Below are 18,085 nucleotides of genomic sequence, written 5' to 3' on the forward strand. Positions count from 1 at the left end.
TGCCCTTAGAAGCACCCGTCATGGAGCAGAACCCCACCGTGATGGGCCTGGTACAATCACAGTGCAAAAAGTTGGTCCCATTAATTCAAGTCAGGGATGGATTGTTTCCTTTTAGAACAGGGAAAATGAGTAGTTTAATTTTGTAGCAGAAAAGGCCTGCCTTCTTTCGTGATTTCATCAGTCTGGGCAGGGCTTTTATGGCCTTGTGGGGTTTTGACTTTTGTGTGTGTGTATGTGTGTGTGTGTGTATCCCTGGCAAAATTCCTGAGTGAGCGGTGATTTTTTTTTTTAACAGCCCCTATCCATGCTGCCTGCAAGCTGCTCTCTGATTACCGCTCACTTCCTGAAAGGAGACTTTTCAGCAAAGCCTCTCACTGAAGAGCTGCCGACCTCTGACAGAAGAAGGCTATTCTGCTGTGACTTGAGGAAGGACAACACACACACACCCGCAGCCTGGAAAGTTTCTGACACGCAGGAGGGAGAGAGACGCTTTTGGCTGCAGCTGGGAAGAAGAGGAGACACGGACAGACTAGAAGGGGGGAACAGAAGAAAGAGGGGGAAAAGATAACCAAGGTAATTCGCTTTCTTAATAAAGAAATCGTTACAGAGCAAATTCTCAGAGGTTGGGCTTGTGGGGCTTACTGGAGGGGGGTTATGCAGATATTCTTTGAAATCCAAACGGTCTCCGGTTGAAGGAATGAGGCTGAGGAATACTGCATGCTGGAAAAACATTTATGAGAATGAAAACCATGTTCACCCGTCTCCAACATTCAGAGTTTCCATAAAACCTCTGGGTTGTGTTTCAGAGCGGCTGCAAACAGCAGGAGTCAGGCATTTGCTCTCGCTTGCTCCCTGGCTCTCCCAAACACACCAGTCAACTGCTTGAACTGGGCTAAGCTCCCTGATTGCACACTTGTTTGTTCTAAAAGCTGAGTCCCTGTTGCAAAGCGGCTGTGGGGTGAAACTCTCAATTACCAAGCCCCAAAGCTGTAATCGGGCTGCAGAATTATATGTTCTTAGCTGCCCTGGTTCCTGAGAATAAGCACACTTTGCTCTCTCTCTCTCTCTCTCTCTCTCTCTCTCTCTGACTTCATGAGCTGCCAAGGCTTGCTTTCCCTCCTGTAATATGTGGCTTATTAACTGTCTGCCCCCAAAAAGCTACAGTGCCGCTAATTTTTTTAGCCAGCATCAGGCATTTGGCAGTTCGGACTGGTCATAAGTTTCTCTGCCTTGATTATATTTTTTAAGGTTTTTTTTTCCTAATTTAATCCCTCGGACCATGTTATTTTAAACATCAAGGTAAATGTTAGCGATGGTGAAATGCCAGCAGATTATCTCATTAGGGTTGGTGGAGCTGTGCTATAAATAGGAAGGCGTTTATAAAATAACCTTGGTGATCACTTCCAGCAAAATGAAATCAAGAGAGGCACTGAATGCTGGGCTGGTGTGAGCACTGCGGAAGGACTGCTACCCTCTGACTTTGGCGCCAACTAGGGGTGTGCAGCAAGTTTTAAATTTTCAAATTGGGGCCAGAGCTGTTCTCAGCAGCGATTTGGTCCAATATCACAGTGGCTGTAAGCCTTGAGTTTCTCTAATGGCAGCCGATACTGATTTCCATAGGAGAAGAGTCGCTATCATCCTCGGACACACCAGCCAGACGGGATTTCTATCCCGGTTTTATCCATTTTCATCAGTAGGGTTTAGACTTTGACAGCTCAAGGTCTGGTGTCAGCTGTGCGGAGGGTCCCGAGGGTTCCTGGGGTCTGTGATTTCTGTTGGTCTTTTGGTTTGGATCCATCATAGAAGCTTGGAAGCTGTGGGAACTGGAAAGGACTTATTGGGCCATCTAGTCTATTTCCCCAGCCGGCGCAAGATTCCTCCCAACCATCTGTTCACCAGGGCTTTTCTCAGTCTAGTTTTAAATGTCTCCGTCAATGACACTCTCTCCACTTCTCTTGGAAGACTGTTCCACTGAATGGTAGTTTGGAGTGTTGTTGTTGTATCTGTGGTGGTCCCAGCCGGTCCCGGGTTTCCACATAATTATAGACAGGCATCATTTGCTATGGGGCAAGGGGGCAGTTGATCCCCTAAACCTTGGTTTGCCCCTCTGTGACTTTTATAGGTCTATATGCTTGATTATGTCTTCCACCCCCACCATAACTTGCATGACATAATGTCTCATATAATGTTCTATTTGCTGCCACAGCTTTGTCCAGCCCCAGATTTCTTCTGAAATGATCCCGATTATAGATCTCGCTGTCAGGAAGAGTTCCTTATATTAAACATACCAAATGTTTCCTTTGCTCCATTTCATCCAATTATTCTCAGTTATACCCCACTGGGCCTCCCTGTACATTCCTTTCCCCTCCCTGATGTTTAAACCTTCCAGACACTTATATTTGGTTCTCCGGCCCTACTCGCTCTTCGCCATATAGTCAAAATCACACACATTTTGTGCTTGTAATCGTCTGGGTGAACCAACCCCTTTGCCCAGTTCACAAGGACAAGGCACTGGAGCCAGAACACTTGTCATTTGGGCATGGAATGCCCCAAACAAAACCCACGATAAAGAGAGCTGTTAGATTCAGGGAGGGCTATTAGCTGCCCTGAGGTATACAGATTCCCCCTCCCATACAAGGAATACAAATGTACTTTAAGCAGCCACATGGAATAACCAGCAATGCTTGATTTCCTGTACGTAAAGTGTAGAGGTCACAGGTGTTGTGTGTTAGTTTAGGCAGCTGGCCACTAGAGGGCAACACCAAGGGCAAAGAACCCAGGACCCATTGGCCCTAAGATGGGTCACCGAGCCCCTGACAATGGAGGGATAAAATGCTCTGCTGCTCAGGAGGAGTGGGGTGATCCAGAGGGGGAGGGTAGCATTTATTGCCGCGGTCAGTCCTGGCTGCCCACCAGTGAAGAAAATGGTGAGGAGTGTGCAGCTTCGAGGCAGCCTCAACCAGTGGGAGAGTCTTTTGACTTCAGCGGGAATTGTACTGGGGCCTAGTGAGCAGAGAACATCACATAGTGGGATGGTTCCGTCCGTATCTCAAGCTTATCCAGGCCCCCCCTTAACTCTGAAAACCTCCATAGACCAACTCTGAGTTCATTCCAAGTCAGAAATGCCATGGGAAGTGCCTCTCAGCCATTTGCCATTTCTCAAACCACTGTGTACCGGAAGCACAGGGGCAGTGCCAGTCAGATTAAAACCCCCAGAAAGCGAACCAAAGTTCCTCAGCTTTCAGAAAGGTTCAAGGCAGATTTGGATTTTTATGGCGAAGTTTAGGCTCAGATGTCTGCGTGATGCAGGAACCAAAAAGAACACAGCTTGATACTCAGATTCTGGGCAAGGTTTGCAGGGCGGCAAGTTAGGAAAACCATCTTCTGGTTTGTAAGCCGATCAGATCTGATGTGGAATCATTCCAACATGAGAAACTTGGGAACCCACAGGGCCATTTTCAGTCCTGAATCACATTGAAACTGTCTTCAGACCTAATCCAAGGTGTTAATAGTAACTGAGATGAGAAATAATTAGCTTGATGGTATCCCTTTACTATCAGCATAGTTTCATTGAGTTAGTGGAGCTGCTACATCAGTGGACAACAGCCGAGGATCTGACTGTTCTCCAGTGATGCTGGTTGTTTGTTTTTTGGTTTCGCTCAGCATGGGCAGTGAAAACAGACTATTCAGCCCCACCGTTTCTAGTCGCTTTCACTTTCTGTTGATTGTCCTAGGCCAATGCTGTCGCTTTTAGGTTTCCAACACTTCTTCACACAATGCACAGTCAACCTGTGGAACTCCTTGCCAGATGATGACTTGGTGATCACCTGTTCTGTTCATTCCCTCTGGGGCACCTGGCATTGGCCACTGTCGAAAGACAGGATACTGGGCTAGATGGGCCTTTGGTCTGACCCAGGATGACCGTTCTTCTGTTCCATTTTCAGTTAATTTTTAAAGAAAAAACAAATCATTAACAGGATTCTGCTCCTTTTAGGTTTGCAAAACCCTACTGAATGCAACACCTACATAGATATTGGTGCTAACGTGAGTTGATCTTAGTGCACGCAATACTTGGAGTTTTGCCATGCAATGGCACCAGGATTTCACCCTTCAGTTGAAACCAGAACAAAAGAAATAGTTCAATCCCTTGTCCAGCTATCAGCCCCATATTCCAAAGTGATGAACCGCGTTGTCTTGTTGGTGACTGGGCATAGATAGCCTTTGAGTTGCAGCGACCTCATCAGAAACCTACATATTTTGGCAAGTCAAAGCGTTCTATGCCGTGTCTCATCAAATCTAAATCATCTGGCTGACATGCGTCCTCCAGAAGAAAGCCCACAGACGGGGGAGAAAGGGACCCTAAAATCTTGGCAGGTGAGAGCCATCGGAGCTGACCGCTCATGCTCCCATCAGGAGAGAGATTTGGAGCTCAGAGCAGGAGGCAAGAGACATGACCTGCAAACCCCGTGACTCCATGAGATCCATATAGAAGCCAGGACCCAGCAGAGTGACTCACCATTCTCTCTGCATGTCCATGAAATTAATTTCTGAGCAGAGCCTACAGTACAGTCTTGATCCAAAAATTGCCAATGGTGGAGAATTTACCAGTACCCCTGGTGAATTGTTCCAGTGATTACTTACCCTCCTGTTAAAAACTTGTACCTTATTTCTAGACTTTCTGCTTCCAGCCATTGGATCTTGTTATATCTTTGTCTGCTAGATTGTGGAGCCCAGGATCAAAGTTGACTAGATGACCTCCTGAGGTCTCTTCTGATTCTAATATTCTACGATTCTATGATTCTGTTATTCTAAGTTCTGTTCACCAAGCAGGTACTTATGGACGATGATCAAGTCACCCCTTAACCTTCCCTTGGTTAAGCTACATAGATTGAGCTCCCGGAGTCTTCCACTAGAAGGTCGGTTTTCTCATCCTTCGATGATTCCCGTGGCTCTTCCCTGAACCATCTCCGATTTATCAACATCCTTCTTGAGTTATGGCCACCAAACTGGACACCGCATTTCAGCAGCGGTCAAACTAGTGCCAAGAGGAATGATAGCCTCCCTACTCGACAGTGCCCTGTGTATGTATCCAAGGGTGGCATTAGCTCTTTTGGCCCCAGCCCTGGGAGCTCCTGTTTGGCTAATTATCCTCCATGATTCCCCAGAGGTCAGAGTCACTTCATCCCAGCACACACCCAGGTTTTGATTACAGCCGTGCACCCGCTTTAATCCAGCTTCACTTGCTGCCTTGGAGCGTCACTGTCCAGCATGAAACAGCTGCTGTGCTCCACTCCAGAGGGGGTGAAGTGATCGCTGTACATGGCGGTTAAAATACATGGGGACCATTTGGGGTGACAGGCATGGTGGAGTTGCAAGGCACTGCCCTAGCTCTTGTCCTGCGTCCCCGCGTCGGGCTCGGCACTGAAGTTCTTCATCTGAAGTAAATCAGTGGGGCTTGTGCTTGAAAGAAGAGATCGAGACTGGCGCTGCGGTGGGGCAGTCACTGTGCCACCGGGCGAACCTGTGGGCTTGAATCTCCACGGCCCTGCACCCTGTGCAGGTATTAACACCCGGGCATAGTGGGTGTATAAGGCTACCATGGTCGTCTGTCTTGCACAGGTGCCGATGACTGCACAAGGCTCTAGGCACCGGAGAATCAGGCCATGAGGTTTTGTTTGTAGGAGAGGTAGGGGGGGTGTTTCGCTGTCTGTGTAGAACCATGAATGCTCCATCCTTTTCCGAGCCTTGACACAGTTATTGCGAGCAAAGGAGAGCCGGTGACACTGCTGGGTTTCGCGGATGCTGCTGGTGGCCGGGGATGGGGGCAGTGAGAGGAGTGGGAGGGAAGCTGCCTTCACTGACACCCAAGAAGGTGATGAGTCCATATTTCCTGCCCACACCGAACCCCATAAACTGTAAGGAGCATAATGGGGCCATTCACAGTTGCGCACACAGTGCAGCTTATGTCTGAGGACGGGATGCCAGAGCCGGCAAGCCCACTGAACTGCGAACTATTAAGCAGTCAACGCTCCAGTTTATGGAAGCGGGTGCAGGGGCCACAGAGCTGATGTGGCGGCCCTGAGTGCCAAACGATCAGTCTGCACAGTTGAACGGTAACGACTCGAGCAGGTGTTTGTGGCTTTGGATCCGGTGGAAATAGGGTTTGCTGATTATTTTTTATTATGATTGTATCCTGAAGCTCTCTTTGTCAGGTTAGACTGTAATAAACATGTGTGCAAGTGCACGCACGCACACACACACACACACGGTTCATCTGTCCCATGTTCTCTCTCATACACACACACACGGTTCATCTGTCCCATGTTCTCACACACACATACATACACTCACTCACACACACGTTCCATCTGTCCCATGTTCTCACACACACATATACATGGAATCACCGAATTGTAGGACTGGAAGGGATCTCAAGAGATCAGCTGGTCCAGCCCCCTGCACTCCTGGCAGGACCAAGTGTTACATATACATGTCAGATGGACAGGGCTAGATTTTCAAAAGAACTCAGGGTCAGATTTTCAAGTGCTCGGCCCTTATAATTGTGTAGCACACCCAGCACAGGTGGCAGACACGGACACACGTGTAGAGAGATTTATCTGTGTAGATGGAATACATACCTAGTCATGCAGGCATGGGAGTGGCATATACACAGACAAACACATGTAGTTGGTACACACACACACAGACATACATGTGTTTAGGTGGCACACATGCAAAGATGGTGCACAAGAATGTAGATGGCACATATATTTATGCATGGATGACACACACACGCAGAGATGGCACATATCCATGTATGTGTAGATGGCACACACGGACGTACACACTTATGCATAGATGGAACACGTGTGCATAGAGGCATGCACACATTTGGATGGCACACGGACATAGAAGTGTCGGTGGCACCTACACACATGCAAGCCGATGTGCTGATGGCCCACACACTTGTACAAAGGTGGCGTGTGTGTACTCACGCTTCAGTGACATGCGCACATGCCGATGGCAGATACGTTCGCTCAGTGACTGCCTGTTCTTTTCTTTTTTTTCACTGCCGTTTTGTAACGGCTGAAGCCAGTGAGGAGTGTGGTGGCTGGGGGCCAGCAAGTCTGGGTCACATGGAACGGCTCCAAGCCATTGCATAACTCCTGTCTGAGAGGGGACCTGCCTGGGAATGCTTAGCTTCATCTCCTTAAAGGAAAAGACGTCCCGGAGCCGGTGTCTCCTTCGAGGGCAGGAGCTTCCTGCGTCACTCAGTCCACAGCTGTCTTATCTCTGGCCTAGATGGTTAACCTGGGTGGACCAAGGACTAGGGTTCAGACCGGGTGCAGACGCTGCCATGTGAGGCAGGACAGGAGGCACTGCCCCCATGTCTACAGCACCTCCCCGATCAGGCTTTCAAAGGAGTTGGACAAGTAACATGATCCTCGTGGGACAGATGAGGAAAGCGAGGCACAGGTCAAGCGATGCCTCCAAGGTCACAGAGCAGGTCAGTGGCAGAGCAGGGAAGAGATCCCAGGACTCCCTTGCCCCCTGTCCTGGACTCGGCTGCCTCCCACTAAAATGCAGTGCCTTCTGCTCCAGGCCTGGGGAAATCAAAGCCGTGGTCTCCTGGCTGGCGTTCTGTCCCCAGCAAGAGCGGCGCTGAGTGAGGGCTGAGTTCTTAATGACTTCTGCGTTGGCTCCTTGCTTGAGGCTGTGTGGGGAGGGAGGGAAGCGAAGGGTAACTGAGTTCTCTCCTGTGGAGCCCGAACGGGCCTGCAGAGAGCTTAGGAGAATGAACCCAAATGCGTTAAACTCCCCTTGCTGACCAGCAGCCAGGGCAGCCCCGGAGAGCTGCGCTTGTCCAGCGTTGCCCAGCTGGACTCACCAACGCCTTCAGTATCTTCCTAGAGAGCCAGGAGCGTGCAGGATGCAGGGAGACAGTGGAGCAGGAGCCATGAGAAATGGGATCCGCTCTGAGGGCTCCATTTCAAAGGCAAGAAGGCAGGTTGGTCTTGAGAGGCTTTTTCTAACCTAGCAATTCCCTTCAAGTCCTTATGCCCTCACCTTGGCAGGCAGGAGACTCTCCGGCTCTGAGCCTGCTGGTGTCTCCTGCAATCCTCCTTCTGTTTCAGCTCCTTACAGCCCTCCTGCACCCACAGAGAAACAGATCCCAGCGCAAGCAACCGGGCTGTTGCAGCCAGTCCAGGCGCTCAGATTCTGCCATGATCTGCGTCAGCAGAACCCCCAGCTAGACAGCCACCTGCAAGGCAACACCGCCACCCGGGGTGTAGGAGACTCCAGACAGACGTGCACTCCATTCACTTCTGGGGCTGGTACTTTCATTTCCCTGATGTGTGAGCGGCAGGCCGGTTGCCGTGTTCCTCCAAGCTGAAGCCAACAACTTGCTACATTTGATGCATGTGAGACCTTCGCAATGAGAGGCAAAGCTACTTGATGGGGTTTGGATTTGGTTAAAAACTCAGAAAAGGGCTCATTTCCCTCAACAAAACAACTAAAACAAAATTCAGTTTTAAAGTTCCCATGGTTTATGAATTTTTCACTTCAATACAGACCGGTCTGGCTGTGCGTCTCATCCTGCCAAATGGCCAATCGGATTCAGTTGCATGGAGCCGAACGGCCAGTCGGATTCAGTCACGTGATGCCGAATGGCCAGTTGGAGTCGGTGACTTGGAGGTATTTCACCATGCTACCAAGCCCAGCAGGACATCCTGTTTCTCCTTTCAAAGACCAGAGAACAAAGATGCACTGTTGGTTGATAGGAATGAGTTTGTCACATGTCTGGGAAATTTATGTTTAAAATAATAATCATCCTAATAAAAAGAGGCTTGACAAGGGGGTGCAGCCCTTGAGGATGGTGTCCCCTCTGTGGTAAGTTCACTGGTAACTTAGGGGTGCTGTGCAGGTGGACCATGAGGAATGAATTAAGGGCTGTCTCTGGAGATCCAGCCATGACCTCCCTTCAGCTACTGCCTGGCAAAGCTAACAGCGGCTTGGATTTTGGCTTTCAAGAAATGCCAATCCCCCGTTAAGCAATTTGGAGTTCTCTTGATCACAAATTTCTCAGCTTTCACATTTTATCTGAGTGATCCCTGCAGGTTTTTTCCTTTCATTGGAACACAGAAATCAGACCAATGGCGCAGTTCAGTAGCTTATTTCCATCAGTGGACACAACTCGAGTCTTCACAGCTGATAATGAACAATTATGCAATAATCTGTGATATTGGCCTTGGTTACTATATAACCCTGAGCAGAGTAACCCAGACTAGGTTTGGGACCGCAGTTTGGGATGACACAGAACTATCCTTCCTTCACCTTTTGACTGGATTGGTCCATGTCTGGGAGCCTTATTTTAGCAAAGGCTCCAAACCAGAGTTGGTAACGAAAGAGCAGGTAATGAAAGGCTGGTTTTCAGAGAGAAGAGATTATGATAATCTCTGGATGAGTCTATGTCTATTTGGGTGAACTCTTAACCTCCCCTGCTGCAAGGTCTTTGCTCTGCAGAAGTCCTGGGTCCTTCCTCGGTTCAGGTCCTTATTCACCAACAGTAGCATCTTTCTTGTCTTGGTCAATAGCGGTAGTGATAGGAGTGGAGCAGATTGATGGGGCAGTTTGGTTTACGGTGATTGTTTATGATGAGAATTCTTGGAGTAAGGAAACTATCCAGCTGGATGGTGTCTACCTCTGGTATTTATGGCCCTGAGCACCTCAATCGTTCAGGCATTGATCCTCCCAGCACCCCTGTGTTTTGGGGAAGTGCTATTTTACTGAGGCACAGAGAGACTAAGGCTATGTCTACATTTGCACTTTTGTCGGTCAGGGATGTGAAAAACACACTCACATAAGTTTTACTGACAAAAGTGCTGGTGTGAACGGCGTTATGTCGGCAGGAGAGGCTCTCCCACCGCTCATTGGGGGTGGTTTAATTACGCCGGCAGGACAGCACTCTCCGTTGGCACAGAGCGGCTGCACTGGAGACCTTGCAGAGTTACAGCTGTGCTGCTGTGAGGTCCAGACTGTAGATATCGCCTGGGTGATTTGACCAAGGTGATCCAGGAAGTGTGTGACAGAGCAGGGAATTAGAGCCAGGTCCCACAAGTTCCAATCTAGCACCTTAAATCCCTGGAACATCCTCTTCCTTTGGGCTGTGTGCTCCCAATCTAATTATATCAACCACCCGCACTGGAACTGGGCAGCAGACTCGGGGCATTAACTGAGTGCTCTGTGGTTGAGTCCCTCTGGTTCTGAGAGAATATCCAGCCTGCATGAACTGTTACTACATTGCGACAGCATAGACAGAGGCCAGCTATGATCCGTTCATTCATTATTTAGCTAAGAGAACAACTCTGTCTGGAAGTTCTAATTCTGGAGCTTTATGTTCGCCTTGTTTTCAGCAGCTGACGCTGCACATCAGGGAAGGTGTGTTAGTGGAAGGGGGGATGAGGAGGGGCTGGCAAGAGGGGCTCACAAGTATTTCCTCCCACCGGGGCGTGCTGGAAGCAGAAATCTGCCTTTGTCTTTATTTCTCAAAAAGGCAAAGGGACTCCTGAGCTGGATGAGAACCTGGAACCAGCAAGCCCCTGCGTCTTTAAAAGCATTTAAGTTCCTCTCCTCTGCATTAGGAGGCACCTTGAACCTTCCTCTTGGGCCAAATCAGAGCCCATCTGCTTTCTATTACCTTCCCATCCAGCTGCCTCTGAAGCCAAAAAGCCAGGCTTTCAGGGAATTCTGTCTGCAGACCCGATGTTGAAATTAGTAACAGTTGTCCTTTCTGTCTGTCTTTCTTTCTATCTGTCTTTATTTCTGTCGAGCCAGGGATCCAAACAGCCGCCTTGTACTCATGCCACAGCCCAAGAGTTCACACAGAGAAATCCACCTTGGCACCCGCAGCTGGGAGTGTTCGCTCTCAGGCAGCGCCTGCCAAGTACAATGAATTCCTAGGAAAGGAGCAAATCGGAACCGACCCAAGTGAGGCAGGCACGAGACCCAGAGAGGTCACGCTGTACCCTGGACTTCTTTACTGCTGGTCATGGCCCCACCTCATAAGATCCGAAGAGACTGCTGTGCTCTCCCCCGCCCCGACCCCGTGCACAGATCCGGGGTCTTCCTGCCTGTTTGTGCTTGTGTATTATTGACATCCTGAAAGCTAAAACTGGACACGAACGTTATGGAAAACTTTATACATATTAAAGAAACTGAGGAGCCCACTGATCTTCCAGCTTCCCTCCGCCTCTGCTGCTTCTTTTGGGTCTTTCCCTCCCATGATAAAGGGTCATTGGGGGTCTCAGAGATGGAGTGCTGTGGAAACGGGGATGCAGGGAATCAACGCTTGGGCCCTTCCCCCCTCATCCCCCCCACCCCCTCCATTCAGGGGAATTTTACAGCTCTAATTCCCAACCTGTGGTGCTAAAAACAGACTTTCCTCCCTGTGAGGTCAAGGGTTGATGGGCTCTCCCTGCTCTGCAGCCTCTCCCAGGCTTTGATTCCTTTGGGGATGAGGGCGCTGCTAACATAAATGAGACGGAGAGAGAGGGAAAGATGGAGGGGATAGGAGGGAGGTCAGAAGTCATGACCGCTGCAGCTCAGGGTCCTGGAGATGTGGAAGAGCAACAGGAAACAATAACCGCTTTGAGGAAGCTGGTTCAACAACGGAAAAACAAGACAAATTAGGAGTGTAAATCCCAGAGGAAATCTACTTCAGCTGAGAGGCTTTCTGTCCAGAAACCCTGGAACTAGGACAAAGTTTAAGAGCTGGAATCTCAAAGCTTAATAGAGTCTAAAAATGCTGACTTAGGAAAGCCAGAGCATGCTGGGCTTTTTCTTCCCTTCTCGCTTGTGCCGTTTCAATCACGCAGTTTTAAGGGGAATCATGATGGACAAGGTCTGAGGTTTTGCATTGGTTTGGCTGCATGATTACGATTGCTGCTCTCTCAAATTTACTCTCCGTTCACCATACAGCTGGAGGTCGTGTTGCGATGTGGCAACGTCACTAGGTTGGACGCCGCTACATCACTGCCTTGTGACCCCACAGCATGGGCCACATCAGCCTTACATCATTGAGAGGTGGGATCAGGGATAGTCCTGCCTACCAGCCCCCTAGATTTCTCTGTTCTTGGTGACCAGAGTAACCCAAGGTCAAGTTTTGGCCAGCTATTCTTCGGCCATGTACTTACTTCACTGAGGCTATGGCATAATTGAGAGATGATGGTTTCTGCATAGGATGCGAAGGGCATGGAAAATTGTGTTCTATCTGCATACACTTGGCATTGAACCCAGGGTTTCTAATAGTCTTCTCGACATGTGTGAGACGATAAAACCTTGTAGGACTCCTCCAATGAGAACCCAAGAGACAGAACTAAAGAGACCCATTACAATTCGGTGGGTTTGAACTGAGAGGAGAGCCTGGTGCCAGGAATGCACTTTCCCACTGTCCATAGCAAAGAAGCGATTGTTTAATAACACAACCAAAGTCATCTCTGATCCATACCCGGCCTGCCATTTAAAGGGATACAGAATGGTGATGACAATCAGGTGTGGTTGGAATCGTAGCTTCTCATCTACCTTATTTAGAAATGGGAGGTTAGACACCAGCCTACAGTCATACTGGATAGTTGGCCAAGTGTGTGTCAAGTGATTGTTTCTTAATCACTAACTGGAGTTTGCCAGGCTTTGAGAGGGAAGACATTTACATTCATCCAAGGAGACATAAATTAACCAAGGAGCCCAGGAGTCCTTAATAAGCCAAAAAGGGTGTGGGACAAAGTTGCATGTGGTGCCTCTGATATCTTGCAGTGCTTCCAGGTCTTCATCCGATATGAAGAGTCCAAATCCACGGGGACGGAAATGGAATCCCGGGTTCTGTATGTGTCCATCAGTATACCTGAGGAGTCCTCTTGGATTAGTGTGACCTGATCTGAGATGAGCATTCTTTGCAACAAATTTCTTATGCCTCTGTCCCCAGCTTTTCACAGTTTTTGTTATTGACCTTTGTGCTTCCTTCCTTTCTGCAGGTCATCTGAGCACCATGGGTGCCTGTGGAGTGATAGGAAGGAGATTTTTGGTACTAAGGTATCAATGACAGTGGAAAGTATGTGGTCCAAATGTCTGACCAGATCTCCATGCCGTGGCCACTTATTTGGTGGCTTGTTTCTTTTAGGATGTTCTGAAGTTGGCTGGCTTCCTGAGTCTGTATGGTCAGACTATTCTCGGTAGGGAGAAAGAGCTGATGCTAGCCTTGATGAGTTGACTGTCTGACAAGGAATCCCAGTGTCCAAATCCAGGCTTAAAGATAAGGTCTAGAGTGTGACTGGCCAAATAGTTAGACTTGGAGACTCCCTGGGAAAAGCTCCGGGAGGAGAAGGTTGAGATGACAGTTTCTCAGAGGAGCTGCTCGGGCAGGCACTGAAATCAGGAAGCCTTGGGGACTCAGCATCAGGTCTGGAGAATATTTCTCTCAGTTCTGCCATGAAATCATTGCTTTTTGGAGATCCCAGACGTTGCTGAATTCACAGGCCACGTGAATGGACTCGGGGGACATTGTTCTCTCTCAAGGGAACGTCTCTTGCATGGAGGTGGGATGGGAATGACACAGCCGCCCTGCCCCAAACTTGTCTTTCTCAGTTGGTAGTGGACAGAGTAGCCTGAGAGGACAGGGTTAGCTAGCCAAGCTGCAGTGATGCACGTCATGGGGAGCGAGGGTGTCAAAGAAACTCCCAAATTACAGCAGGCTCTGCACCATCTTCTGTTTTCCCCAGACTCCCTCTAGTGTTCACAGATAGGTAGTGCATCATTCCATCTCTATCCAATTAGTATTTGACGTAACGAAATATTGACTTTCGTAATGCCTCCAGGAGCTACTTATGGGACTAAACACAAGATCATGGTATTTAAATTCTTGGATGGTGGAAATACCTCATGGAAGCTGTATCTTTGGTATATTTTATCTTTCTAAAGCAAAATTAACTCCCCCAACCTAGGGCTGGTCTACACTGGGGGGGTTCAAACTAAGATACGCAACTTCAGCTACGCTATTTGCTTATCTTACCTGGCGGTCCTCAACTCAGCAGTTTGAGCATTGGCCTGCTAAACTCAGGGTTGTGAGTTCAATCCTTGAGGGGGCCATTTGGGGGTTGGTCCTGCTTTGAGCAGGGGGTTGGACTAGATGATCTCTTGAGGTCCCTCCCAACCCTAATTATCTATGATATGATCCTCCTGTTAGCAGAAAAGCTCTTTCTATTTGAATTCACTCATTCTTCTATACGAGCCATCTTCCTCAGCCTTTTGCCGGAGCATTCATATACTCTGTCTGTTCTGTAGCATCCCAGTCAGTCACCACAGATATGGCAGTGACATTCCAAATGCTGCATGATGCTACAGCGGGACTGATTTGAACTCAGACCCTTCACTCCACCTTGTGCCTTCCACTTCTGCTCTGTCCTGTTTCTCTCTTGAGATCTCTGCTGCTGAGCCAGCCAGCTTGCTGTTTTGCTGAGGGGGTTCTCTGAGCGGCCCCTTCTGAAGCTCAACCCTTGTGCCTCCTTCAAACGTTTCTGCCAGAGCAGCCATGCTGTGCCTGTGTTTGTTGTTTGTTTTTAAGAGATTGGGAAGAGCTTGGGCCTGATTCTCCTTTGCCTGGCACAAAGTCGAAAAAAGGAGGTGGGTCTCATTTACACGAAGAACAATTTATACCACGTTGGTGGGGCAAAGGGGCCTCAAAGTGGGCGCAAATGGCAGTTGCCATCACTTTAAGGTCCCTTTACATGGCCCAGGCAGTAGAAAGGACCTCGGTGTAGCTGAGCATTCGGGCCGGTGGGTGCAAAGGGCTACAGTGCCAGTCAATCAGAAAGGCAGCCACTCTTCACTGGTGGAAATGATGACACAGAGGGGCAGGAGGCCGGAGAGTGGGCCCCTTGTCTAACATGCTATAAAATGACGTGGTTGATCTAATTTATACTCTTTCCCCTGCTCACGCCCCTCTTTTCCTTTCCTTCTCTGACATGTGCACTCTTCCCTTCCTGCCTGCTCTGCTTTCCCTGCCTTTTTCTCTCTCTCCTTTCCTTCTCCTTTTTTCCCCCTCCGTTCCCTCTGTCCTTTACTCCGCTTCTCTTTCTCCCGCTCCCTCGCCTTGCCCTCTCTTCCACAGGGGCAATGCCACCGAGAGCCTTTGATTCTAATTAGCACACGCTGAAGCCATTACGCCGGCCCGGGTACAGCGCACTGCAAAGACGCCATCAGCTTTGCTGCTTCGGGGAGCGCATGGAGCGGCTGAGGATGCCTGGGAAGGGACCGAGGACTCCTGTCTCTACATAAGCAGTGGCCCAAAGAGAGACATGTTGGGACAGAGCCCTTTAGGCTGGTACAAAGCTCCCTGCGCTGAGACGAGCATCGCTAACCATGGCAACTGCTTGGAGGCTTCTGACGTGGACTCTCATCTTCACCACAGCTGCGTGCGACTCTCCCGGCTACAAATTCCACTCACAAGGTAGGGATTTCCCATGGGGGTGGGGTAGAGGAGCTGGAATTGTGTGCCGAGGGGGGCAGGATCCCTAATGCTGGCTCTAAGGTGGGAAAACCCTGCGAGCTAGTCCTGCTGAGCTAGTCCAGGGATTCTCAACCCCTGGGGTTACTCAAAGATCTTCCAGGGGGCCCATCAACTCATCTAGAGATTTGCCTCGTTTCACAACAGGCTACTGAAAAGCACTAGCGAAGTCAATAGAGACTAAAATCCCATCCAGACAATGACTTGTTTATACTGCTCTATGTATGAAAGGTAAGGACAATATTTATATTCCAATCTATTTATTTTATAATGATCGGGTAAAAATGAGCGAGTCAGCAATGCCGCAGTAATAGCTCACTGTGACACTTGTATTTTTAGGTCCGATTTTGTAAGCAAGTAGATTTGAAGTGAGGTGAAACTTGGAGGGAGGATTGCACAACACAAATCAGACAGTTATCTGGAAAGGTTGAGAGCCACTCTGCTAGGGACCCACCCCTAAAGTAGGGAAACCTCTAGAACTGGCTCTGTTGCATCTGTAACCTAGTTTAGACCCCGTCTGCCTGTGAAAGAGAGATGCTTTTCTTGTGGGATTTAACGCCCCTTGATTTTAGGCAGTGCTTAGCTAGCAAACCGATAAGGTTTGTATCAAGCCCCAGGATGACAGCTAGGGAGTGCAAAGGCAGCTGCCTGTTAGCAAGAGGAATGAGGGAGCTCGCACAGTGGAGTGGAGCCTCCAGTAGGAGTAAGAGCTTTGTCGCGAAGAAAAGGGAGACACGTGTATGTGCATATTGACACGTGTTTTTGAAGGCATTTCTCTGTGTGTGCATGTCTGTATATGTCTGTATTAGCATATGAATGGACATGTATAGGTCTGTGTCTGTGCAGATGGCTGTAGTTGCGTGGGTGATTTTATAGGCTTGAGTGTGCTTGCGTGTGGGTGGGCGGGGTGTCCGTCTGTGTACTTTTGGGAACATGTGCATGTCATCTGGTAGTGAATGTATGAATGCATCTATGAGTCAGCGTGTGGTAATGCAGGCCGGTTGTGTCTGTCGGTCTGTATGCAGCGTGCACGAGTTTAGGTGAACGTGTGCAGGTGTTGGATTATGCCCAGGGAATTGTGTGCACTCCGAGTGATGGGGCTAGCTGCAGACAGGCTAAATTCAATGCTGTATTCAGGCCCCTTGCACACACGCCTAATGCCATCAGGCTGTGGTCTGCTTGTTACATAGAGTTCCAATGAAGAAAGGACAAAGCCACGAAACTATTCTGGCTGGGGTCTGAGTACAGTCTGAGTGCCACATCTCTGCTCCAAATCCATGGGACGGCCTCCTCCAGCTGCAGCCCGCGCAGGGGTGAACCAAGAGGCGACTGAAAGCAGAACCACCGCCGACGCTGTGCAGTTCATAGTTTTATAAAGGCAGAAAAGAAATTTAATCAGAAACAAACACGGTTCCAGGTGCTTTTAGCCAAAGGCTCTGGCAATTCCTCTTCTGAATGTTCTGGGCTTCCTGCATCAGTCAGTTCACACCTCCCTCCAGCTGCATTACCTTATTCCCTGCACTAAATAAACTCCAATGAAAACTTAACTACCCCACGCAGTTCTGCCAAAGCACCTCACCTGGAACAACACCTGCTGCCAAGGCTTGACCCCCGACTCAGTTCTGTCAATGCATCTCAGTCCAAATCTACGGGACCCCCTGCTGCTCCAGTCCTGGGATCCGGTGCAGTTCATTCAGCGCACCCAGGGCTGGCCCACAACATTTGGGCACCTGAGGCGGGGAGCTCAAGTGACTCCCCCATGCCCCCTTGCTTGGGCCAAAACTTTGAAAGGTCTCAATTCTGCCTTCTTCCTGTTCTACTTCTCTCATGGTACTGCTCTGCTACCTACCCCAATACAGGAGAACAAACAACTTAAAATACCTTGTTCAAAAACTTTAAGTAACACTTAACTTTCAAACACCTGAACAGCAAATGTAACAGTGGCATTTTTATCTGTTTGAATAATCAAAGTGCTGCTTTCCGTGCCTTCTTGAGTGCAAAGACTTGTACTGCTTCCTGAAGGGCCACAGCCTGGGCCAGCTCGTGCTCTGTTGAGACGGTTGCAAGGCCGACCAGCCTCTCCTGTGGCATTGTGGAGCGTAGATGTGTTTGTATCAACTTCAGCTTGGAGAAGCTGCATTCTCCACTGGCAACTGTTCCAGGAAGTATTAGAAGTATGTGCAGAGCAACGAAAGCATTTGGAAAGAGGGTGGTCATCTTATTTGCGCACAGATATTCCAAGCGCCGGTGCTAGGATGTTTCGCACCCTAGGCGAAACTTCCACCTTGCGCCCTCCCCCTCCCCGCACCTCTGCCCTGAGGCGTGCCCACCCCCCCGTGGCAGTTCGCCCCCTCTGCCCTGAGGCGCCCCTTGCTGCAGCTCCCCACCCTCCACCCTGAGGCACCCTCCCCGCCCCAGCTCACCTCTGCTCCGCGCCTAAGCTGATTGGCGCCACAAGCCTGGGAGGCGGGAGAAGTGAAGCAGCGACGGAGTGCTCAGGGAGGAGGCAGGGCAGGGGTGAGCTGG

At 49.4% G+C, this 18,085-nt stretch overlaps 1 protein-coding gene across 1 annotated transcript in view; it reads left to right on the forward strand.

The window, feature by feature from the left end:
* The first annotated feature begins 341 nt into the window (after positions 1-341).
* The window catches only part of ADAMTS10 (ADAM metallopeptidase with thrombospondin type 1 motif 10), a 101,885-nt gene continuing 84,141 nt past the window's right edge, over positions 342-18,085 (forward strand). Inside the window, exons 1-2 of the mRNA XM_050934449.1 lie at positions 342-573; positions 15,164-15,502. Coding sequence (XP_050790406.1) covers positions 15,415-15,502 — 88 coding nt within the window. The 5' untranslated portion in view covers positions 342-573; positions 15,164-15,414. The remainder of the gene's footprint in view (positions 574-15,163; positions 15,503-18,085) is intronic.

Source organism: Gopherus flavomarginatus, chromosome 24 (genome assembly GCF_025201925.1).
Source record: "Gopherus flavomarginatus isolate rGopFla2 chromosome 24, rGopFla2.mat.asm, whole genome shotgun sequence".
Taxonomy (NCBI): Eukaryota; Metazoa; Chordata; order Testudines; family Testudinidae; genus Gopherus; species Gopherus flavomarginatus.